This window comes from Mus caroli, unplaced genomic scaffold, assembly GCF_978045245.1.
Source record: "Mus caroli unplaced genomic scaffold, Mus_caroli_1 scaffold_2, whole genome shotgun sequence".
In the NCBI taxonomy this organism is placed as follows: Eukaryota; Metazoa; Chordata; class Mammalia; order Rodentia; family Muridae; genus Mus; species Mus caroli.
This window is the reverse complement of record NW_028227257.1, coordinates 37718079-37741008: the sequence shown is the minus strand read 5'-3', so window position 1 is coordinate 37741008 and position 22930 is coordinate 37718079. Positions and strand designations below refer to the sequence as shown.

The following is a 22930-nucleotide window of genomic DNA, read 5'->3' as shown; positions in this document are numbered from 1 at the left end:
GATATAGAGATAGAGCCAGACATCTGACTCAAATGTGAAAACAGGAAAAAAGAAATCTACTCATGTGAACCCTGTCTTTCTATTTTTATGGTCAGAGGCTGAGCTTGTGTGTTTTGTAATGGAGTTCCTGAGGCACCTGGAGGATAGCTTGTTTGTTCCCATAGGGATGGAATCTCAGTGACAGGCCAGGAGGCAGTTGAGCCTTGATAAGGTAGGGACTTATGAATGGATTAGGAAGGCATGGCTCTGAACTCTCATAGCTCATATCATTTCACAATGCCAGCTGACCCAGCTGCCATGTCTCTCACACTGGAGCTTCTCGGCTACCGGAAACTGTCACAGTGAGTGGCAGGTCTGCCTTCCTCAGTGAGGAAAGGGAGAAGTGTTAGGTAGCTAACATCTATTTGGGTTCTTTCTTGTCCCACTTCATGCTCACCCCATCTCTCCCTGAATCCCACAAGAGATACTTTGATGTTTTACTCAACTGTCACTTGAACCTAGATAGAGTGGTTTTAAACTTTATTTCCCATTGTTAAAGAAAGGTAATAAAGGGGTATTTATATTCCAGACACAACATTGAGTTTCTGAGTTAGTCTGAGATATAGGTGAGCTACAGCATGAAGTGCATTTCTCCTGTCTTTGACACATTATGCTCACCTATTTCAAAGAAACCCATGTGTGCCGATGCTCTCTCAAGATGGATAGAAAGGAGACTGTGCACACTTTTTACTTCTGTGGTGACACTTACCCAACAATGCCTACCAAATTAAGTGTTCATTGTCCTTGTGTTACTGTCAACTAGCATTTTATTTCTGCTGTTTTTTTTGTGGGGCTGGGGAGGGCGGTATATGTTGGCCTAAAAGCAAAAGACTTTGTGTAAATTAAACTCATTGAGAGTTAGAGAAAGTACCCAAGGAGCTGAAGGCGTCTGCAACCCTATAGGTAGAACAACAATATGAACTAACCAGTACCCCCAGAGCTCGTGTCTTTAGATGCATATGTAGCAGAAGATGGCCTAGTCGGCCATCATTGGGAAGAGAGGCCCCTAGGACTTGCAAACTTTATATGCCTCAGTACAGGGGAATGCCAGGGCCAAGAAGGGGGGGGGGTAGAGCAGCAGGGTGGCGGGGGTGGGATGTAGGGAACTTTTGGGATAGCATTTGAAATGTAAATAAAGAAAATGTCTAATAAAATAAAATAAACTCATTGATGCTTTTTAGGCCACATTCAAAGAGTACAGATTTGATGACTGTATTTGTCTAACAAGATTAGGACAAAATGCTCTTTGTTTACTGGCATACTTTACTGTCATGTATTTGTCTGCTTCTCTTCTGGCTGTTCTAGAGAACATAAAGTCTAGGTATCCTGTCAGAACCTTGGCATTATTTACAGCTTGCTGCAACGTGGCTTGCTGTCATTTATTATGTCTTATTTATGTAGCATCTTTCCACTGAAACACACAGTGGCTTCATTATACACTCAGGTGCACGCTCACATATAACTCACACACAAGTGCACACACACACAGACACACACCCCTTTAAATATTATCTGATCCTAGGATACAATTAAGACTTCTCCAAAATGCTATACAAAGCTTTCACACTTGTCTTTATGTGTTTTAAAACTGTGCCTGGTCAGTAAGCATTTGCCATGTTTCCTTCCACTTCAAGTGTTTGTTGTTTGCCTCTAGGTGGATCGAATCATCTTCTGTGTCTTCCTAGAAGTTGATTTCAAAATCTACAAAAAGAAAATGAACGAGTTTTTCCCTGTTGGTGAGTAAACCCATTTGTTCTCTTTGAAATTAAGGCATAGAAGGGGTAGGACCTCCTTTCCCTGGTGTTCCGATGGCCATTCTCAGAACTATTCTGTGATTCTCATGTTTGTGGTCAACTCGTGTCATAGTTTCCAAGAACTGCAGGAAGTGATAAGGATTCCCGGCCCTTACTTCCCCCACACCATGAGGTCATCCTGTCCTCTGAGGTAAGTCAGCACATCCTTTTCAGGCTCCATTCTTTACATCAAGTGAGGATTGGACCAAATGGTTCCTAGAATGCACTCCTCTCATCCCAAATTGTTTAATCTAGCCCTCCCTCCACATATAAGGCTTCCAGGCTGCATGCATACAGCAATTAACTTTTGGTTAAAAATTGTAGAAAACCCATTTATATTTATAGTCAGACTTCAGACCTTCTTGTATTTCATTCTCATTCTACCTAATTCTCTCTCCTTGAACTGCAGGGATTGCATGGTCCTTTCTAGGGCAATCTGAGAACGGCTGTCATTCACAGCCTTTCACACTCTACAATGCCAGAGAGGCCTAGGGCTTGCTAAAGAACCTTGAGTAATGGATTTAGGATTGACTGTGCCATTAGTTGGCAATTTGAATATTTTTTCCCATCCTCCCTCTGTTAGCCTGTGGCTTGTTTAATGCCTTGTTACTTTTATGGTCATGGTGCCCGGAGTGCTTTCTTTAGCCATGTTAAGAATTGCTTGTAGGAGATTTCAAGCTTCTGTGGGCAGTGTTCATGGCTGAGTTTTGGAGTGTTTGCTCCTTTTGTTTGTTTCCATCTCCATTTGAGGAGGTTTTTCTGGCCATGAGCAGTGACTATGGTGGGTGAGGAGGAGAGAATAAAGGGTATTGGTGCCATTCTTCTAAAGCCGACCTTCACAGCCAAACAAGAGAGAGAGCATGTCCCACCAATTGTTCCAGGAGGACTTAGGTGGCTGAAGCAGGTAGTGGTTAAAATAAAAGCAAAGACAGTGTCACCTCTCTGAGGATGCTCTAGATATACCAAGTTCTTCACTCCTTACCCTAAGGTTACAATTGGCAAATCTAATAAAGAATATTCACTTAGGCCTAGAAAGGATTTTCTTTACTAAAACGTGATACAGATTCCTTGGACTCCCCTCTGATACAGGCTTATTGCGGCTCTAAACTCTCCTGCCCTTTCTTCTCCTCTCTCTCTCTTTTTTACATTTTTTTTTTACATCTTCAGTATCTCCATACTTTATAGCACAAGGCACTAATTCCTATTTAATAAGCAGTTGCCAAGATAAGATCAGTCTAATAAATGCTTCTCATCATATCCTGGAAACTTCTTTTCTGTTTCAACCTTCTCTTTCTGTGTTGTCTCCTAATTTTCATTAGGACCTGAGTCAATTCAGTGGTGATTGCCTTTCTGACTATTCTTTAAAAGAATTGTTCATTATGAAAAAAACTATTAATTTTGTGGCCTATGTAATATAAATATTCTCATGTCTAGTGAGTATCAGCTTATGAGCTAACTTTAGACTCTTCAAGATGTTTAGAAATAATGATATCATAGTCACTTTAATGTCTCATCAGTCTGAAGATAGTTACAAAAGTACAGGGCACAGATATCTCACTGCAAATTTTAAAAAGTGAGACAGGCTTAGGGGTCTAAAGTTTATTAACAATTGTGTAAATGAATTATCATTTGAAACATTGCTGCTTTATATGAATCTACAAACTCATCTTAGTATTTCCACAATAAAAGAATAATAAAATCATTCTCGGTTTCACATTAGTCTTTCAAAGCACACTATGTTCATGAAATTATTTCCATTGCATGATACCTTAGTTAGGGTTTTACCACAGCAAACAGACACCATGATCAGGGCAACTCTTATAAGGACAACTCTTAATTGGGGCTGGCTTACATGTTCAGAGGTTCAGTTCGTTGTCATCCAGGCAGGTATGGTGCAGGAGGAACTGAGAGTTCTACATCTTCATCTGAAGGCTGCCAGAAGACTGGCTTCCAGGCAGCTAGGGCAAGAGATTTAAATCCCATGCCCATAGTGACCCATCTACTCCAACATGGTTAAACCTCCCAATAGTGCTACTCCCTGGGCCAAGCATATACAATCTATCACCCATGATTATAGTAGTAAATACACTTCACACTAACTGTCAAAATCTCCAACAATCCCAGCATATTTATACAATGTTGCAGCATCAGACACTTAAATCCTAGGTTTAAAGTGTGAAATAAAGACTATGTCTAATGGAATATGTGACTGCTGATATAAATGGTGTATATTATCTGACATTCATTTGAATTTATGCTTTATTCATAACCATACCATCTTTGATTAGAATATGATTTTTCCTAGCTTGCCATATATATTTCCTAGACTATGTCTAACTAGAGTTTTTACCTTTCCCAACATAAAGATAATAATAGCTCACAAACGTCATATTCATATGAAAACAAACTACTCTACTTAGAGAAAACTTGATCTCAAGGTTAGATAGTCTACAGCCAGAAATCCGAGACAAGAAGCAGAAGAAACCAATGCAAGTTAAAGTCAGAAGCAGCACACTGAACAAGCAGCACTCCTGGCCTCCATTCTTACAGGACACTTAGGACCAAAACCCTACTGTCAATTTTCCTGCTTTCCAATTAAATTAGAAAACAAAAATTGGCAAAGAAAAATGAATTAGTCCATAGTTTGGCCAAGATGGCCTGGGGTGGGGGTAAAAAAGTACAACTTCTTTCTCTTTGTGCCTGGGGCCATCTTACACTCTATAGAAAGCCCCGAGACAGATGTTAGAACCATGTCAGTTTAATTATGAGGTAGGCTATTCCATCTTATACTGGAGGAAGGGGACCTGCACACCAGGTTTTCTCCATTCTCTCTGTTCTACACTATGAAAATTGGGGTCTTAACAATCCCCTACTTTTGTAAGAAAATGAATTAGAACAACAAAACAAGGATTTGGGGATGAGGTATAATAACCCCACATGTTCTGGGCCTGGCAGGATTCTTTGGTCCATTAATTGAATCTATAGTGAGCAGCCTTTGTACCTTTACTTTGGAAGTCAACTTTGAGTTCCAATCCCTGTTATGTCTGTCAAGCATATTCACTTTGAAAGCAAGTAAATAAATAAATAGACAAACAGAAAAACAAACAAATGTGGCAGTCTGATAGCCAATGGGGTAAGATACAAGTGTCTCTTCTTAGACCAGTGGTTCTCAGTCTGTGGGTCATAACCCTTTTGTGGGGGTGCAAACTACCCTCACAGTGGTTGCATATAAGATATCCTATGTATTAGATACTTGTGATTTACAACAATAGCAAAATTAATTGCAAGAACAGAATAATTTTGTGGTGGAGTTCAGCACATCATGGGGAATTGATAAAGGGTCATACCAAGGTTGAGAAGCACTGACATAGACTATCTTCTCCCCAGCCAGGGATTCAGCATAGGGTCAAAGTTATAATATTCACTGTAGGAGTAATGTAGGGAATCTGTTTTCAACAAGACACCATTCCTTTATGTGATCTAATCAGTTAATTGTCATAATCAAGTTCTCAAAATATAGCTACCATATTAATTCTGGTTATTGTGATTTTTATTGCAATGGTTTCATATAAGGTATTATTGAGGTTTATCTGTCTTAAATTGTGTATTTACTTGTTCTCTGTGTATAAGCACACACACACACACACAAAAATATGGACGTCAGAGAACAACTTTCAGCAGTCAATTGTCCCTTTCTTTTTTTTTTTAATTAGGTATTTTCCTCATTTACATTTCCAATGCTATCCCAAAAGTTCCCCATACCCTTTCACCCACCCACCCCCACTTTTTGGCCCTGGCGTTCCCCTGTATTGGGGCATATAAAGTTTGCATGTCTAATGGGCCTCTCTTTCCAGTGATGGCCGACTAGGCCATCTTTTGATACATATGCAGCTAGAGTCAAGAGCTCTGGGGTAATGGTTAGTTCATAATGTTGTTCCACCTATAGGGTTGCAGATCCCTTTAGCTCCTTGGGTAATTTCTCTAGCTCCTCCATTGGGGGCCCTGTGATCTATCCAATAGCTGACTGTGAGTATCCATTTCTGTGTTTGCTAGGCCCCAGCATAGTCTCACAAGAGACAGCTATATCTGGGTTCTTTCAGCAAAATCTTGCTAGTGTATGCAATGGTATCAGCGTTTGGAAGCTGATTATGGGATGGATCCCTGGATATGGCAGTCTCTAGATCGTCCATCCTTTCGTCACAGCTCCAAACTTTGTCTCTGTAACTCCTTCCATGGGTATTTTGATCCCAATTCTAAGAAGGGGCACAGTGTCCACACTTTGGTCTTCATTCTTCTTGAGTTTTATGCGTTTAGCAAATTGTATCTTATATCTTGGGTATCCTAAGTTTTTGGGCTAATATCCACTTATCAGTGAGTACATATTGTGTGAGTTCCTTTGTGATTGGGTTACCTCACTCAGGATGATGCCCTCCAGGTCCATCCATTTGCCTAGGAATTTCATAAATTTATTCTTTTTAATAGGTGAGTAGTACTCCATTGTGTAAATGTACCACATTTTCTGTAACCATTCCTCTGTTGAGGGGCATCTGGGTTCTTTCCAGCTTCTGGCTATTATAATTAAGGCTGCTATGAACATAGCGGAGCATGTGTCCTTCTTACCAGTTGGGACATCTTCTGGATATATGCCCAGGAGAGGTATTGCTGGATCCTCTGGTAGGACTATGTCCAATTTTCTGAGGAACTGCCAGACTGATTTCCAGAATGGTTGTACAAGCTTGCAATCCCACCAACAATAGAGGAGTGTTCCTCTTTCTCCACATCCTCGCCAGCATCTACTGTCAACTGAATTTTTGATCTTAGCCATTCTGAGTGGTGTGAGGTGGAATCTCAGGGCTGTTTTGATTTGCATTTCCCTGATGATTAAGGATGTTGAGCATTTTTTCAGGTGCTTCTCTGCCATTCGGTATTCCTCAGGTGAGAATTCTTTGTTCAGTTCTGAGCCCCATTTTTAAAGGAGTTATTTGATTTTCTGGAGTCCACCTTCTTGAGTTCTTTATATATATTGGATATTAGTCCCCTATCTGATTTAAGATAGGTAACGATCCTTTCTCAATCTGTTGGTAGTCTTTTTGTCTTATTGACAGTGTCTTTTGCCTTGCAGAAGCTTTGCAACTTTATGAGGTCCCATTTATCGATTCTCGATCTTACAGCAAAAGCCTTTGCTGTTCTATTCAGGAATTTTTCCCCTGTACCCATATCTTCGAGGCTTTTCCCTACTTTCTCCTCTATAAGTTTCAGTGTCTCTGGTTTTATGTGGAGTTCCTTAATCCACTTAGATTTGACCTTGGTACAAGGAGATAGGAATGGATCAATTCGCATTCTTCTACATGATAACCGCCAGTTGTGCCAGCACCATTTGTTGAAAATGCTGTCTTTTTTCCACTGCATGGTTTTAGCTCCCTTGTCAAAGATCAAGTGACCATAGGTGTGTGGGTTCATCTCAGAATCTTCAATTCTGTTCCATTGGTCTACTTGTCTGTCACTATACCAATACCATGCAGTTTTTATCACAATTGCGCTCTGTAGTACAGCCTTAGGTTGGGCATGGTGATTCCACCAGAGGTTCTTTTATCCTTGAGAAGAGTTTTTGCTATACTAGGTGTTTTGTTATTCCAGATGAATTTGCAGATTGCCCTTTCCAATTCGTTGAAGAGTTGAGTTGGAATTTTGATGGGGATTGCATTGGATCTGTAGATTGCTTTTGGCAAGATAGCCATTTTTACAATGTTGATCCTGCCAATCCATGAGCATGGGAGATCTTTCCATCTTCTGAGATCTTCTTTAATTTCTTTCTCCAGGAACTTGAAGTTCTTATCATACAGATCTTTCACTTCCTTAGTTAGAGTCACACCAAGGTATTTTATAATATTTGTGACTATTAAGAAGGGTGTTGTTTCCCTAATTTCTTTCTCAGCCTTTTTATCCTTTGTGTACAGAAAGGCCATTGACTTGTTTGGGTTGATTTATATCCAGCTACTTCACTGAAGCTGTTTATCAGGCTTAGGAGTTCTCTAGTAGAATTTTTAGGGTCACTTATATATACTATCATATCATCTGCAAAAAGTGGTATTTTTACTTCTTCCTTTCCAATTTGTATTCCCTTGATCTCCTTTTGTTGTCTAATTGCTCTGGCTAGGACTTCAAGTACAATGTTGAATAGGTAGGTAGAGAGTAGACAGCCTTGTCTAGTCCCTGATTTTAGTGGGATTGCTTCCAGCTTCTCACCATTTACTTTGATGTTGGCTACTGGTTTGCTGTAGATTGCTTTTATCATGTTTAGTTGTGGGCCTTGAATTCCTGATCTTTCCAAGACTTTTATCATGAATGGGTGTTGGATTTTGTCAAATGCTTTCTCTGCATCTAACGAGATGGTCATGTGGTTTTTGTCTTTGAGTTTGTTTATATAATGGATTACATTGATGGATTTTCGTATATTGAACCATCCTTGCATCCCTGGGATGAAACCTACTTGATCAGGGTGGATGATTGTTTTGATGTGCTCTTGGATTCGGTTAGCAAGAACTTCATTTAGAATTTTTTCATGGATATTCATAAGGGAAATTGGTCTGAAGTTCTCTATCTTTGTTGGGTCCTTTGGTGGTTTAGGTATCAGAGTAATTGTGGCTTCATAGAATGAGTTGCATGGAGTACCTTCTGTTTCTATTTTGTGGAATAGTTTGTGAAGAACTGGGATTAGATCTTCTTTGAAGGTCTGATAGAACTCTGCACTAAACCCATCTGGACCAGGGCTTTTTTTGGTTGGGAAACTATTAATGACTGCTTCTATTTCTTTGGGGGATATAGGGCTGTTTAGATCATTAACCTGATCTTGATTCAACTTTGTTCCCTGGTATCTGTCTAGAAACTTGTCCATTTCATCCAGGTTCTCCAGTTTTGTTGAGTATAGCCTTTGGTAGAAGGATCTGATGGTGTTTTGGATTTCTTCAGGATCTGTTGTTCTGTCTCCCTTTTCATTTCTGATTTTGTTAATTAGGATGCTTTCCCTGTGCCCTCTAGTGAGTCTGGCTAAGAATTTATCTATCTTGTTGATTTTCTCAAAGAACCAGCTCCTCGATTGGTTGATTCTTTGAATAGTTCTCCTTGTTTCCACTTGGTTGATTTCGCCCCTGAGTTTGATTATTTCCTGCCGTCTACTCCTCTTGGGTGATTTTGCTTCCTTTTGTTCTAGAGCTTTTAGGTGTGTTGTCAAGCTGCTAATGTGTGCTCTCTCTAGTTTCTTTTTGGAGGCACCCAGAGCTATGAGTTTTCCTCTTAGAAATGCTTTCATTGTGTCCCATAAGTTTGGGTATGTTGTGGCTTCATTTTCATTAAACTCCAAAAAGTCCTTAATTTCTTTCTTTATTCCTTCCTTGACCAAGGTATCATTGAGAAGAGTGTTGTTCAGTTTCCATGTGAATGTTGACTTTCTATTATTTATTTTGTTATTGAAGATGAGCCTTAGTCCATGGTGATCTGACAGGATGCATGGGACAATTTCAATATTTTTGTATATGTTGAGGCTTGTTTTGTGACCAATTATGTGGTCAATTTTGGAGAAGGTACCATGATGTGCTGAGAAGAAGGTATATCCTTTTGTTTTAGGATAAAATGTTCTGTAGATATGTATCAGATCCATTTCTTTCATAACTTCTCTTAGTTTCACTGTGTCCCTGTTTAATTTCTATTTCCATGATCTGTCCATTGGTGAAAGTGGTGTGTTGAAGTCTCCCACTATTATTATGTGAGGTGAAATATGTGCTTTGAGCTTTACTAAAGTTTCTTTAATGAATGTGGCTGCACTTGTATTTGGAGCATAGATATTCAGAATTGATAGTTCCTCTTGGAGGATTTTACCTTTGATGAGTATGAAATGCCCCTCCTTGTCTTTTTTGATGACTTTGGGTTGGAAGTCGATTTTATTAGAAATTAGAATGGCTACTCCAGCTTGTTTCTTCCCACCATTTTCTTGGAAAATTGTTTTCCAGCCTTTCGTTCTGAAGTAGTGTCTATCTTTTACTCTGAGATGAGTTTTCTGTAAGCAGCAAAATGTTGGGTCCTGTTTGTGTAGCCAGTCTGCTAGTCTATGTTTTTTTATTGGGGAGTTGAGTCCATTGATATTAAGAGATATTAAGGAAAGTAATTGTTGCTTCCTATTATTTTTGTTGTTAAAGTCGGCATTCTGTTCTTGTGGCTGTCTTCTTTTAGGTTTGTTGAGGGAATACCTTCTTGCTTTTTCTAGGACATGGTTTCTGTCCTTGTATTTTTTTTTCTGTTATTATCATTTGAAGGGCTGGAATCATGGAAAGATAATGTGTGAATTTGGTTTTGTCATGGGATACTTTGGTTTCTCCATCTATGGTAATTGGGAGTTTGGCTGGGTATAGTAGCCTGGGCTGGATTTTGTGTTCTCTTAGTATCTATATAACATCTGTCCAGGCCCTTCTGGCTCTCATAGTCTCTGGTGAAAAATCTGGTATAATTCTGATAGGCTTGCCTTTATATGCTACTTGACCTTTTTCCCTTACTGCTTTTAGTATTCTATCTTTGTTTAGTGCATTTGTTGTTCTGATTATCATGTGTCAGGAGGAATTTCTTTTCTGGTCTAGTCTATTTGGAGTTCTGAAGGCTTCTTGTATGTTCATGGGCATCTCTTTCTTTAGGTTTAGGGAGTTCTCTTCCATAATTTTGTTGAAGATATTTGCTGGTCCTTTGAGTTGAAAATCTTCATTCTCATCCACTCCTATTATGTGTAGGTTTGGTCTTCTCATTGTGTCCTGGATTTCCTGGATGCTTTGAGTTAGGATCTTTTGGGATTTTGCATTTTCTTTTATTGTTGTGCCAATGTTCTCTATGGAATCTTCTGCGCCTGAGATTCTCTCTTCCATCTCTTGTATTCTGTTGCTGATGCTCACATCTATGGTTCCAGATTTCTTTCCTAGGGTTTCTATCTCCAGTGTTGCCTCAATTTGGGTTTTCTTTATTGTGTCTACTTCCCTTTTTAGGTCTTGGATGGTTTTATTCAATTCCATCACCTGTTTGGTCTGGTTTTCCTGCAATTCTTTAAGGGATTTTTGTGCTTCCTCTTTAATGTCTTCTACCTGTTTAGCAGGGTTCTCTTGTATTTCTTTAAGTGAGTTATTAATGTCCTTCTTGATGTCCTCTACCATCATCATGAGATGTGCCTTTAAATCTGGGTCTAGCTTTTCAGGTGTGTTGGGGTGCCCTGGACTGGGCGAAGTGGGAGTGCTGGGTTCTGATAGTGGTGAGTTGTCTTGGTTTCTGTTAGTAAGATTCTTAAGTTTACCTTTCGCCATCTGGTAATCTCTGGAGTTAGTTGTTATAATTGTCTCTGTTTAGAGATTGTTCCTCTGGTGATTCCGTTACTGTCTATCAGCAGACCTGGGAGACTCTCTCCTCTGATTTTCAGTGGTCAGAGCACTCTCTGCAGGCAAGCTCTCCTCTTACCGGGAAGGTGCACAGATATCTGGTGTTTGGACCTCCTCCTGACTGAAGATGAAGGCCCAAGACAGGACCTTTCCCACAAGCTGTGTTGCTTTGTCCTGTCACAGAAGCTGTCAGCTTCTGTGGTGCACACTCTCACCTGTGCAGACTAAGTTCAGTAGATTCTGGAACCAATATGGCTCCCTCCGATCCTGAGGCAAAAGCCTCCCGAGCCGGGCAGACACCTGTCCTCTGGCCGGGTGGGTGGCCGGATGTCTGGGGCCCAAAAAGGGCGCTGCTGCTCAGAAGCTCTGTGGCTCCCGCCTGTCCCAGAAGCTGTCAGCTTCTGTGGTGCACACTCTCTTCTGTGCAGACTAACTTCGGTGAAGTCCCAATTGTCTCTTTCTACCACGTGGGTTCAAGCAGGAATTAAACTCAGGTCATCAGATTTGGCTGCAAGCACCTTTACCCATCTCACTTTCTCAGTTCGTCAGCATTTAGAGGGGCCCTAATCCGAGATAACCTCTGTGTATATGGTAAGGTACAGCAAGGGATGAAATCAAAATATAAGAAACAATAGGAATATGCTATGCTCAAGAACAGAAGGGCTGTGGGTACAGAGAAAGATGCTAGGACAGCAGGGATCTCAGGAGCAGATGGATGGTATCTTAGAGTTATTTTTGTTGTGATGAAACACTATAACCAAAAGTAACTTGGGGAGAAAGGGGCTAACTTGGCTTACATATCCCAAATAATTTTTCACTGAGGGAGGCTGAAACAAGAGCTCAGGCTGAGTGGGAACCTAATGTTAACAAGCTGACACAGAGCCCATGGGGGTAGGTTGCTGCTTACCAACTTGCTCATAATGGCTTGCTCAGCTTGCTTTCTTATAGAACCCAGGACTACCAGCCAAGGGGTGCCCACACCCACAGTGGTCTGAGCCCTCCCACATTGATCACTAATTTAGAAAATACCGCACAGGCTTTGCTTTCATCCTGTTCTTCTGGAGGCATTTTCTCAATTAAGGTCCCCTCATCTCAGATGACCATGGAGAGAAGTGGGAGTACTTAAGTAGACAGGAGGTAGGACTAGGCTTTGCTTGGTGTCCCTTGGTCATTCTCAGGCAGTTGGTGGGTTTGCTCTTTTCAAGTGAGCATTCATGAAAGGGAAAATGATTTATGAGACTTTGTTGTGAACCCTTCAGTTTGACCTGGACCAGCAGCTGTGAGGTATGTTTGGTTTGGGGTCTGTAGGCTAAGGAACAATGAAACAAATAGCAAACACCCACATTGGCATATGGGTTTTAAGTAAGCCAAAGGTGATGGCACACGGTGGTATTTCAGACAGCTCATGGCAGGCCTGAGAATGGATAGCAAGTCAGTTTCTATATTTTATTACCTGACACTCTCCTTTTTAGTTCTAGAAAATGAGCCATACTTGAATAAACTGTGGCGTGCAGCTGGGAGGCAGCAATATATTTCAAGCTGAGACCAGCATCTGTCACTGCCCAAGTGGTAATAGGCAAGTCCTCTCCACAGCATAGGCAGAGAAGTCTGTGGTCTCTTGACAGGATGTGTTCAGAACACTAAGGAAGCCCTATCCTTAAATGGCTTGTTGCCCGTTGCTTCTGAAAGCCACCATGCTTCTCTTCCAATATCCATAAATGCACTCATGGAAACATTCCTAATGAATCAAGCTGGTATTTCATCAGCCATCTCAAAGTCTACCTATCTCTAGATCATCAGACAACGTGTCAGGCAAGAAGCAAAGGGGAAGCAAAAGCTCTCACAGGCTGACAATGGAGAAGATACATCATCTGCAGAAATGAGGCATCATAGAGTGAATGGTTTGACCAACAGGCTGTGTGTTATCACCTTGCTGGAGTCTGGAAGTTGAAGATCAGGATGTTGGCAGAGGTGGCATGTTCTGAGGCCTCGTGGGAATGTTCACGGCAATATATCCACCCCTGTCTTCATATGGCCTTCCCTCTGAGTGGCTGCGATTGGTCTTTCTCTTTGTATAAGGAAATTGGCCACTTTAGAAAAGGTCCTCACTCTAATGACATCACTTTACTTAATTCCACTTTTAAAGCTCTATGTCCAAAAATAAACTGAATTTACCAGTACCTCATTCAAAGGTACAGGGTATGAGACATTTAATCAAATGTTAGAGGGAACATAACTGAGCCCATGACAGTGTCTATCAGAAAAATGTAAGGAAATTGCAAAGAAGAGAACTCTGCAAAGATTTCCATAACAATTTGAGTTCTTGCTGTGAGCTGAAGCACAGTTGACTTTTTCCTTCCAGAGGTATTATTTGGAAGCAGAATATGGCAGCTTTATGGAATTATCATACACTTCAGTTGCAAATAATTTATAGTTACAGTGCAATGTTATATGGCCTAAAGCAAATAATCTTTCTGTGATTCAGCTCAGAATCTCTTTGTTCTTTATATGAAAGGTTCATATTTTAAAATGTGTAGAATTTATCGTGTATATTTTCCATTAACTCGAAGAGGAAAGAAGAGAGTTTCTGGTGGAGAACTGGAAGTCAAATTTTGTCAAGTGCACATCTTACCAAAGAAATTAAGGCTGCTAATTTTTCTCATATAACAATACATAATTGAAATTTTTATAACTTTTGTCAATGAGTCCTGATGTTCAGAGCTTGAGACCTACCCCAGATGCCCTAGTTAGGAAAGGCCTACATTCATTAACTGCAGTGATTTCCAGCCATGGATGATTTTGTCCTAGAGGGGCATCTTGAGATAATTCTGTCTTTCATAAATGTGAGAGAAGAAAGACTACTGTTGTCTGGTGGGCAGAGCCTCCACATAATCCTAAACGTACAGTGTGCAGGGCAGCTCCCTGGAACAGCATACAGAGTCCAGATTGCTAAGGCTTAAGAGCTATGCCTGCTGCAATCGCCCTTCTTCTCAATCAGGATGTTGAGTATCTTTACCTTTGCATCGGTTTTATTTCAGAGGGGTCTGCTTGCTGATGCCTTTCTAGGAGGCTTGTGTCTAGATGGATTAAATTCTTTCCATTTGCTGTGACACATACACACACACACACACACACACACACACACACACACACACACAGGTCTTAGGTTTGAAGATGCAAGGGTGGTAAGAACACTTGGAACATGGTGGTAGCAGGGCATAGAGTATGATAGCTGTCATTGTGGTCATCAGGAATTCAAGGCAAACTGGCTATGAGTAGGGGTTTGTTGGGGACAAAGTTCATGAAGGGTGTGAACTGGAGCAGAAAAGAAAAATCTAGTGTTTTATAAGCAACAGAGAGGGCAAGTGGCCTGGGGATTAGAAAAAAAGGTGAAGCCAAGCAGGAAGATTGTTTCCAGTTTCTGAATCTCTGAAAGGCATGTGTTTCAGAACATTTGATCACACTGTAAACCCCGAAATTTACTTAAAAGTACTCTTTCTAGTTGTGGCTTAACCCTTTAACATCTCTGGCTAGAAGAACAGGCACTCCAGTAGTACACACCTTTAATCTCAAACAATGAAGGTAAAGTTAGTTTGTAGAAGGAAGCCCCCATGTTAGAAAGTGATGTCTAATTAAGTAGCAGACAAAGTGATGAATCAGAGAAAAAGATTAAAAGAGAATAAAATATGCCCAACTCTCACAAGAAAAGAGAGGAAAGGGAAACTACTTGTGGCACAGAGAGAGGAAGGAGGAAGTTTTACTGGAATAGAGAGAGAAAGGTTGAAAGGGGAGAACAAGCTAGACATGGTGAAGACAGAACAAACCAGAGACTTAGAAGGAATAGAACGTACTGACAGACCAAACAGAGCAATTCAGGAGAGGCCGAGGTAGAAGCTAGATTGAGTCAGTCAGCTTGGAGAGGAGTTTGAGCCAGAACAGTTGAGTTGAACCAGCCAGTTAGAGTTCAAAAAGAGTAAGAAAGGGTAAGCTTATTCAGCAGCAGATCTCAAGAGAAGGAAAATATTCTAAATGTAGATAAGATTGTAAAGTCTAGAGGCTTCCAGGTCTAGGTCTAGGTTAACAGACAGAGGCAGGAAGCCTTGAAGACAATGATTATTACAGCAAATAAAAGTTACTTTTACAGGTGTGTGTACAACCTTCTCAAAATTACCAATTAGGAAGAGACATCCTTCAGTTAAGAAGAGGCATAATAGATTTTATGTAGACGGTTCCCATCTATCTTTGTTCAACATTTTGACTTTATGCAGGTAAAAAAGAAAAAAAAGCCATGCATTTAATAGAACTTTTACTTCAAGTTTTTAATTCTGATGCTGTCCTCTTCTTATCATGTTGAGCAATGGCATTGAGCATCAACAGCTGATCAGCTCTGCCATGCTGAGTGGACATTACTGATGTTCCAAAGTGAACTACATGGTCAAGTTATGGTGTCTAGTAGGGTAGATTTGTTAAATGCATTTTAACTAGAAATTCTTCCAATTTGTAATGAGGCCATCAGAATCTAACCCATCGTAAATAGAGAAGCGCCCACATGCAACAGGAATTAAGCTGCAAGTCCTCTAATCCCAGGATTCAGGACAATGAGGCAGAAGTATCACAAGACAGAGGCAAGCTTGGCTCACCTAAGACCTACTCTTAAACAAACAAATAAACAAACAACAAAAGGTTTAGTTTTGCCCGTGACATAAAAGCTGGACTTTTGACATCAGTCCAGTGTCACAGATACAGCACCTGTCTTCATAGGGATGGCAGCAGACAGAAGCTGTAAAACCTCGGGCTAGGAGGCAAAGTCACTGACCTCAAGCCTTCTTACTGTACAGTGCTTCTCCCCATAGCAATCCTGAAGTTACTTTTCTGCCCCCAATAAGTGGCATCCCTCCGGTTACACTGGGTCTTCACCTGTCCTCTTTCTGATCAATTTTTCAAGCACAACAATGAAATGCATCTGACACGAGCCAGTAAGGCTTTCTTTCTTTTTCCTTGACAACCTAATGTTTAAAAGACAGAGACTTGAAGGCCCCATTGATGTCAGGGTAGCAGTTTCAGAGAAACATAATCAAGGTCTAGTGACCATTTCCAGGGAGTCAAACATCTGTGGCATATGGGGAAAATCTGTTGGGATTATCACCAGCAGAAATAGCTGGTAAAATCTCAGATCTGTGGCTTTGTACATGTGGTATAACTTTCTGGCTTTCAGACTTGCCAAATGCAAGAATGAATAAGGCCAAAGCCAATGCAAGGAGAGCATTGTAAACAGTTTCTCAGACAGGTGTGTAGACCAAGGATCACAGATTTTAAAATATATATATTTATATATTTGTTTGCAGCTTAATAAAAATGTAAAATACATAGTTTAACTTCTGTGAACATTGTTCTAAGAAAATACACATTCTTAACACAAAAATCACACATGTTTTTATTTAAAAAGCATAACAAGCAAAAAGAAAATACACACTCGTTTCTAATCTGTAATCCAGAAAGCAATCCTATGTTGTTATATATCCTCCTGGTCTTTAGAAATACAAAATGTATACAACCAGAAATTCTGATTTATTCTCTCCTTTCTGTCACTCAACACAGATAATGAGCATTTTCTCTTGTCATCATATATTTTTTAATTGTTTTATTTTAGTGGACCCAAAGTTTACTCAAAGCCTTGTCCCAAAAATGGGATTATTTTTGCAACCGATTTTGTATTTGCCACTGAAGGGTACCATCTTTATGGATAAATATTCACACTCTCCCTTATTTTCAATATTTTTAAAAAGTGAAATTGTACTTTCAAAATGTATTCAACAGTAAGACACTTTTGCTGAGAGTTCTCAAATTGCTCACTGTGTTTGCAGCCCTGTAGATAAATGCCATGCATTACACAACTGCAGGGATTTCCATTTCTACGGATAAAACTATAAACAGCCATGCCTACTGTTACACAACCTACTTTACATTCCCATGAGCAGCCAATGAGAACTCTCTTTCCCCCTGCTCTTCTCAGTGGAGCATAGTCTTGTGTTTATTTATCATTTTTCTATATTAAATAAGGTAATTAGTGGGAAACTACATTTTTTATTATCCCTTTGATTCATTCATTTTCAGTTACTTATTTCTAATTTTCTTGTGTGTGTGTGTGTGTGTGTGTGTGTGTGTGTGTGCCTGTGTGCACTCAGGCACACACTCATGCAGACATGTGTGTGTTTATACATGCATGTAATATGGAAGATGCATGAAGGTCGGAAGGCCTTTGTGGAGTTAGTTTTGTTTCTCCTATCTTCATATAGGTTGCAGAGACCAAACATAGGCTGTGTGAAAAGTACTTTTACCCACTGAGCCATCTCCCCAGTTTTAGATTTCCAATTTTCTTGTACAAAAAGTACTGATTATATCCTATATATTTTTTATTGGCATTACCTCCTTCACTTGTTGGTCTATGAGATGTCTTTGTATATTAAAGACTTCAATTCTTTTAAATAGATGCTGCAAATAGTTTTGTAGTTCAGGATTTTTTTAAAATACAGATAAAAAATGTAGAAAAAAAGAAAGACTGGAGGTCTTTTACTATGTAAAAAATAATGGATTCATCAACCAAAACATTTAGGAGACTGGCTAAATTCTAATAGAATCGTTCTTAATACTACTCTTGAGATTTTCTTTCTAACAGTACCATGTGCTCCTGAATTTCCAGGTATATTAGGTAGGAAGAGAACCCCCACCTTGAAAATGTTGCCTGTATCTTAAACCCAACACGTTATATGTTAGGTTATATTGAAAACAGAAAATGGAGGTTCAGTTCAATTCACAATCAGCAGACAAGATATTTCTCTGGGATTTTTAGACGGAGCCATTAGAGTTAGGTATAAGGATCTTTAAAGCTGGAGGGGACAGGAGGAGAGAATCAACAGGAGATGCACTTACAGAAGAATGTTCAGAAAGATAGCACATTGTTGAATTTGAAGATGGAGAGAGAGGGCTAGGAGCTGTGGCATGTAAGTGCTTCTATAGGCTCCAAAACTAAGGAGATGTTCCCCCTTCCCAGTTTCCAGCAGCAGTGAAGCCTTGCTTTACAGTTTTACTTTAGCATAATTGTATCCTTGTTGAACTTTTACCCTATAAACTGTAAGGTAATAAATCTGCCTTGAAAGAGAAAAGAAGTGTCACTGTGCAGCTCTAGCTGGCAGGCGAATTCACAATGTAGACTAAGCTGGCATTAAACTTACAGCGACCTAGCTGTGTCTGCCTCCCCAGTGCTAGCATAAAAGGGAGAACCACCACACCCAGCCAATCTGATTATTTTTTAAGGGACTAAATTAGAAATCAGCTATAGCAGTGATGAAAGCTTATGTACAAGTACTCTTTGAGAAAGTAAATGAACCAAAGACAAGATCAAAACCCCATTTACCCAGTCTGATTTGTTTTTTCTCCCTCTCCAAATGGCACATCTAGTATATAGAAAAGCTGGAGTGAATGAATGTGAGCAGTGCCTTGATGATAATCACTTAGAGGGCGTGGCACCACATTTGTGCACATTTCCTGTGCAGATCGTGTTGATGTTTAGAACCCTACAAGGCATGTACTTAGTAATGTCACACAAATTAGTTCACTGCCTTCTTAGGATGGAGTACTATTTCCACTTGCTGGGCCTCCAAAGCTGCAAATACATTGTGCCTTCAGTGAATATCCAGTGGAGTGTTACTGTAACCAAGCAACCGGAATGCCTCCATGGACATCAGGCATGGGCAGAAAGCAATCAGTCTCTTCAGGAAGGGTCAGTGTGCAGTGAGGGCTGTCCATGCTGATAAACACCAGAGAAAACAGGGGAACATGCACTTTGACTAAGTAGAGTGTGATCTTATTAGAAAGTTCTGGAAAAACAGAAACTTCTTCAATGTCACTTTGAGCGGGGCATGAAGTCATATTTTCAAAGAGACTGCAGTAGGGGGCTTCAACCCTTCAACAGTTTACTGTTTTTTATTTGAAAGCACAGAGGCAAGGGTATGGAAAGTGGATTTCTTTTGAGCAATAGTATATGAATGAGGAAATTCTAATAAAGCCCAGTAAAAAAGAACAAAGAGTAATCAAGAAAGTAACTCAAAATTCCCCAATGTTCTGTCACTGATATGAACAGACTTAACTCCTCTCAGCATGGGACCCTGCCCTTTGTCTTCTTTATTTCTTATTTGCTCCATGAATTACAACAATCATATGACTGTCTCAACCTTTCCTATGTAACATTTTTAGTGAGGTTTTTATAATCAATTTTCTCTTCTCCTTCTCCTTCTTCTTCTCTTCTCTCCTCCTCCTCCTTCATCTTCCTCTTCCTGTCTTTTCTTCTTCTTCTTCTTCTTCTTCTCCTTCTCCTTCTCCTTCTCCTTCTCCTTCTCCTTCTCCTCCTTCTCCTTCTCCTTCTCCTTCTCCTTCTCCTTCTCCTTCTCCTCCTCCTTCTCCTCCTCCTTCTCCTCCTTCTCCTCCTTCTCCTTCTTCTCCTTCTTCTCCTTCTTCTTTTCTTCCCCTTCCTCCTCATCCTCTCCCTTCTCCTATTCTCCTTCCCCTCCTCCTTCTTCTCAGCAGGTCTCTCTGTATATAGTAGCCCTGGATGCATTGACCACGTAGTCTACGTTGTTTTCAAACTTGTAACAACCCTCCTGCATCTTATCCTAAAGTGCTAGGATCATGAGAACATACCACTGCAGCCAGATCTAGGACCTCTTTAATGGGACAACCATGACAGCTAGCTCATGGCATGTATTTGATCAATGAATTTCCATGATACTTAGGAGCCCTTGGGATCCTTGAGTAAGTGTCATTTTTCCAGTGAATTCTCTCTCTTCTACTTTCCTGCTGCCTTTGCATCTGGCACAGCTCTCTTTGCTGTAGATACCAGTACACAACCTGGGCCTAGCTCGACATCTCTTAGCCATCTTCAACTCACCACATCCAGAACAACTTGCAAAAACTGTCCACTACCTCCTAATTTCTCCTCTTCCCAAATCCCAGATTCTGTAGTTAGTACCACTGTGTGCTAATCTGGCTGAAAATGAAAATTTGAGTTCTTTTTATTGATAAGTCAAGATTGACACATTAATAGCAACTGAGTGCACATGATGACCCACAACCAACATACTCAAAACAAAACAAAACAAAACCCACCTTTTTGCTTATATTCATTTTTTTAAAAATTCAGCCCTCTCACCTACTCTATACAATCTATCCATTAGGTAGATTCAGTGTCTCCTAGTATTCAATTTATGTCAGAAGTTAAATCTCTGTAAGGATGGTCCCTCATCTGTCCATGTTGGTGCCGTTTCTGCCTATCAAAAGTATTAACGAACTAGGAGGATCCCAGTATCCCCCATACACCAAGGAAATCATAGACAGTGTTATTTATTGTAATAATATTATCTTTCTTTGTGAATACAAATGGTTCCCATAAACAAATGATAATGAAATATGGAGGTAATGGCACAAGAAGCGTGTGGACTGTGAGCACATACAGTGTGCATGTACACCAAAGGGTGTAAAACTGATGGTCTTTGAAAGACTCACACTTTTATATGAATGACTTTAAAACTGCGATGAGGATTCAGGATAACACTCTTCAGGTTATTTCCTTGGGTTGAAGAAGATAGCTCAATAGCTCCCTAGAGTACCTTTGCCATTCACTGCATTCTTTTTTCTGTGCAACTACAGTCCTCTTTGAAGTCAGACTCCATCCACACATATACCTCTGAGCCAATCTAAGGAGTGGATATGGCCCATGATAAGATCCATCCAGCTGCATGGTAGCTGGATGATTTCAAGCACAAGCATGGCTATGCTTAGCCCTGGTTTAGGCACATACTATGCCACATTAACATTAGAAAATCATCACAAGATTCATTACAGATGTCCCCAAAGACAAGCATCTACTTTCTTCAAGAAAGTGGATCTAGAATGGCAGTGTGTCTAAACATCTCATTCAAAAATGGTCAAAACCCTGGTTTTTGGATTTCCCTACCACAGATTCTTACTTGAGAAGTCTTGAATGTATCCTGGAAGTTTGCATTTTTAATTATTTATTTATTTATTTATTTATTTATTTATTTATTTACTTATTTACTTATTTACTTTATATACCATTTGTAGCTTCCTCTCCCTCCAACCCTCCCTCTATCCTCCTTCCCCATCAACCTGTCCTCTCCTTCTCATCAGAAAATGGGAGGCTCCCCTGGGTATCAATCAGCCTGCATGTATCTAATTGCAGTTTGATTGGGTGCATCTTTTCTACTGAGGCTAGCCAAGACAGCCCAATCAGGGGAAGGGATCCAAATGCTCCCACTTTAGGAGTCCTACATGAAGACCCAGTGGCATGACAGTTACCTGTGTGCAAAGGGCTTAGGTCCACCTCATGCATGCACTCTGGTTGGTGCTTCAGTCTGTGTAAGAACCTATGGGCCCAGGATAGTTGATTCTGTAGGTTTTCTTGTGGTGTCCTTGACCCTCTGTCTCCTTCAATCCTTCTTCTCCCTCTTCTGCAGAATTCTCCAAGCTCCACTTAAAGTTTGAATGTGGGTTTCCGTATCTGTTTCCATCAGTTACTGGGTGGAGCCTCTCTAATGACATTTATGCTAAGCTCCTGTCTGCAAATATAATAGAATATCATTAATAGTGTCAGTGGTGGGTTCCCTTTCATGGCATGGGTCTCAAGCTAGGACAGTCATCGATTGGCCCCATCTTTTACTCCTGCACATCTTACAGTTAGGGAAAATTGTAGGTCTGAGGTTTTGTGGCTGGATTCATGTCCTAGTTCCTCTATTGGAATTTTTTCCTGAGCACATGAGATAGTCAGTCCATATCCCCCATTGCAAGGAGTCACCCTCATAAATTCCAGGGAGTTTCCATTGTCCTGGGTATCCAGCTCATTCTAGAGATGCCTCCTCCCAATCTAGTTTTCTCTCCCAGTAGTCTCTCCCTCTGTCCTCACTTCTCCTCATCTCTCCTGTTCTCATTCCCACCTCCTTCCCCATCCAGACCCTTCTTCCATCCACCCCCAATATTTAACCTATCTCCCCTTCTCAGTGAGATTCAAGTGCCTCCCTTAGGCCCTCCGGATTACAATTTATCTTCTTCAGGTCTGGTTCATGGCAAGGTTATCCTGTACTTTATGACTAATATCCACTTATAAATGAGTACATACCATGTTTGTCTTCCTGTGTCTGGGTTACCCCACTCAGGATGATCTTTTCTAGTTCTGTTCATTTACCTGGAAATATTATGATGTCATCACTTTTAATAGCTGAGTAGTACTCCATTATGTAAATATATACCACATTTTGTTTATCCATTCTTCAGTTAAGGGACATCTAGGTTGTTTCCAGTTTCTGGCTACTACAATTAAAGCTGCTATGAACATAGTAGGGTAAGTGTCTTTGTGGTATGGTGGGACTTCTTTTGGGTATATGATCAGGAGGGGAATAACTGGGTCTTAAGGTAGATCCATTATCAGTTTTCTGAGAAACAGCCAAATTGGTTTCCAAAATGATTGTACAAGTTTGCAATCCCACATGAGCTGTCACTTCAGTTTTGATCTTAGTCATTCTGACAGGTGTAAAACAGAATCTCTGGGTTGTTTTGATTTGCATTTCCCTGATGACTAAGGATGTTGAACATTTCTTTAAGTGCTTCTTGGCCATTAGAGAT

General features: G+C 40.3%; 1 protein-coding gene across 9 annotated transcripts in view; it reads left to right on the top strand.

The window, feature by feature from the left end:
• The window catches only part of Macrod2 (mono-ADP ribosylhydrolase 2), a 2026591-nt gene that overhangs the window by 1817510 nt on the left and 186151 nt on the right, over positions 1-22930 (top strand). For all 9 annotated transcript variants that reach the window (XM_085833735.1, XM_029471909.2, XM_029471907.2 and 6 more), the window contains exon 9: positions 1694-1775. In XM_085833735.1, coding sequence (XP_085689861.1) covers positions 1694-1775 — 82 coding nt within the window. The remainder of the gene's footprint in view (positions 1-1693; positions 1776-22930) is intronic.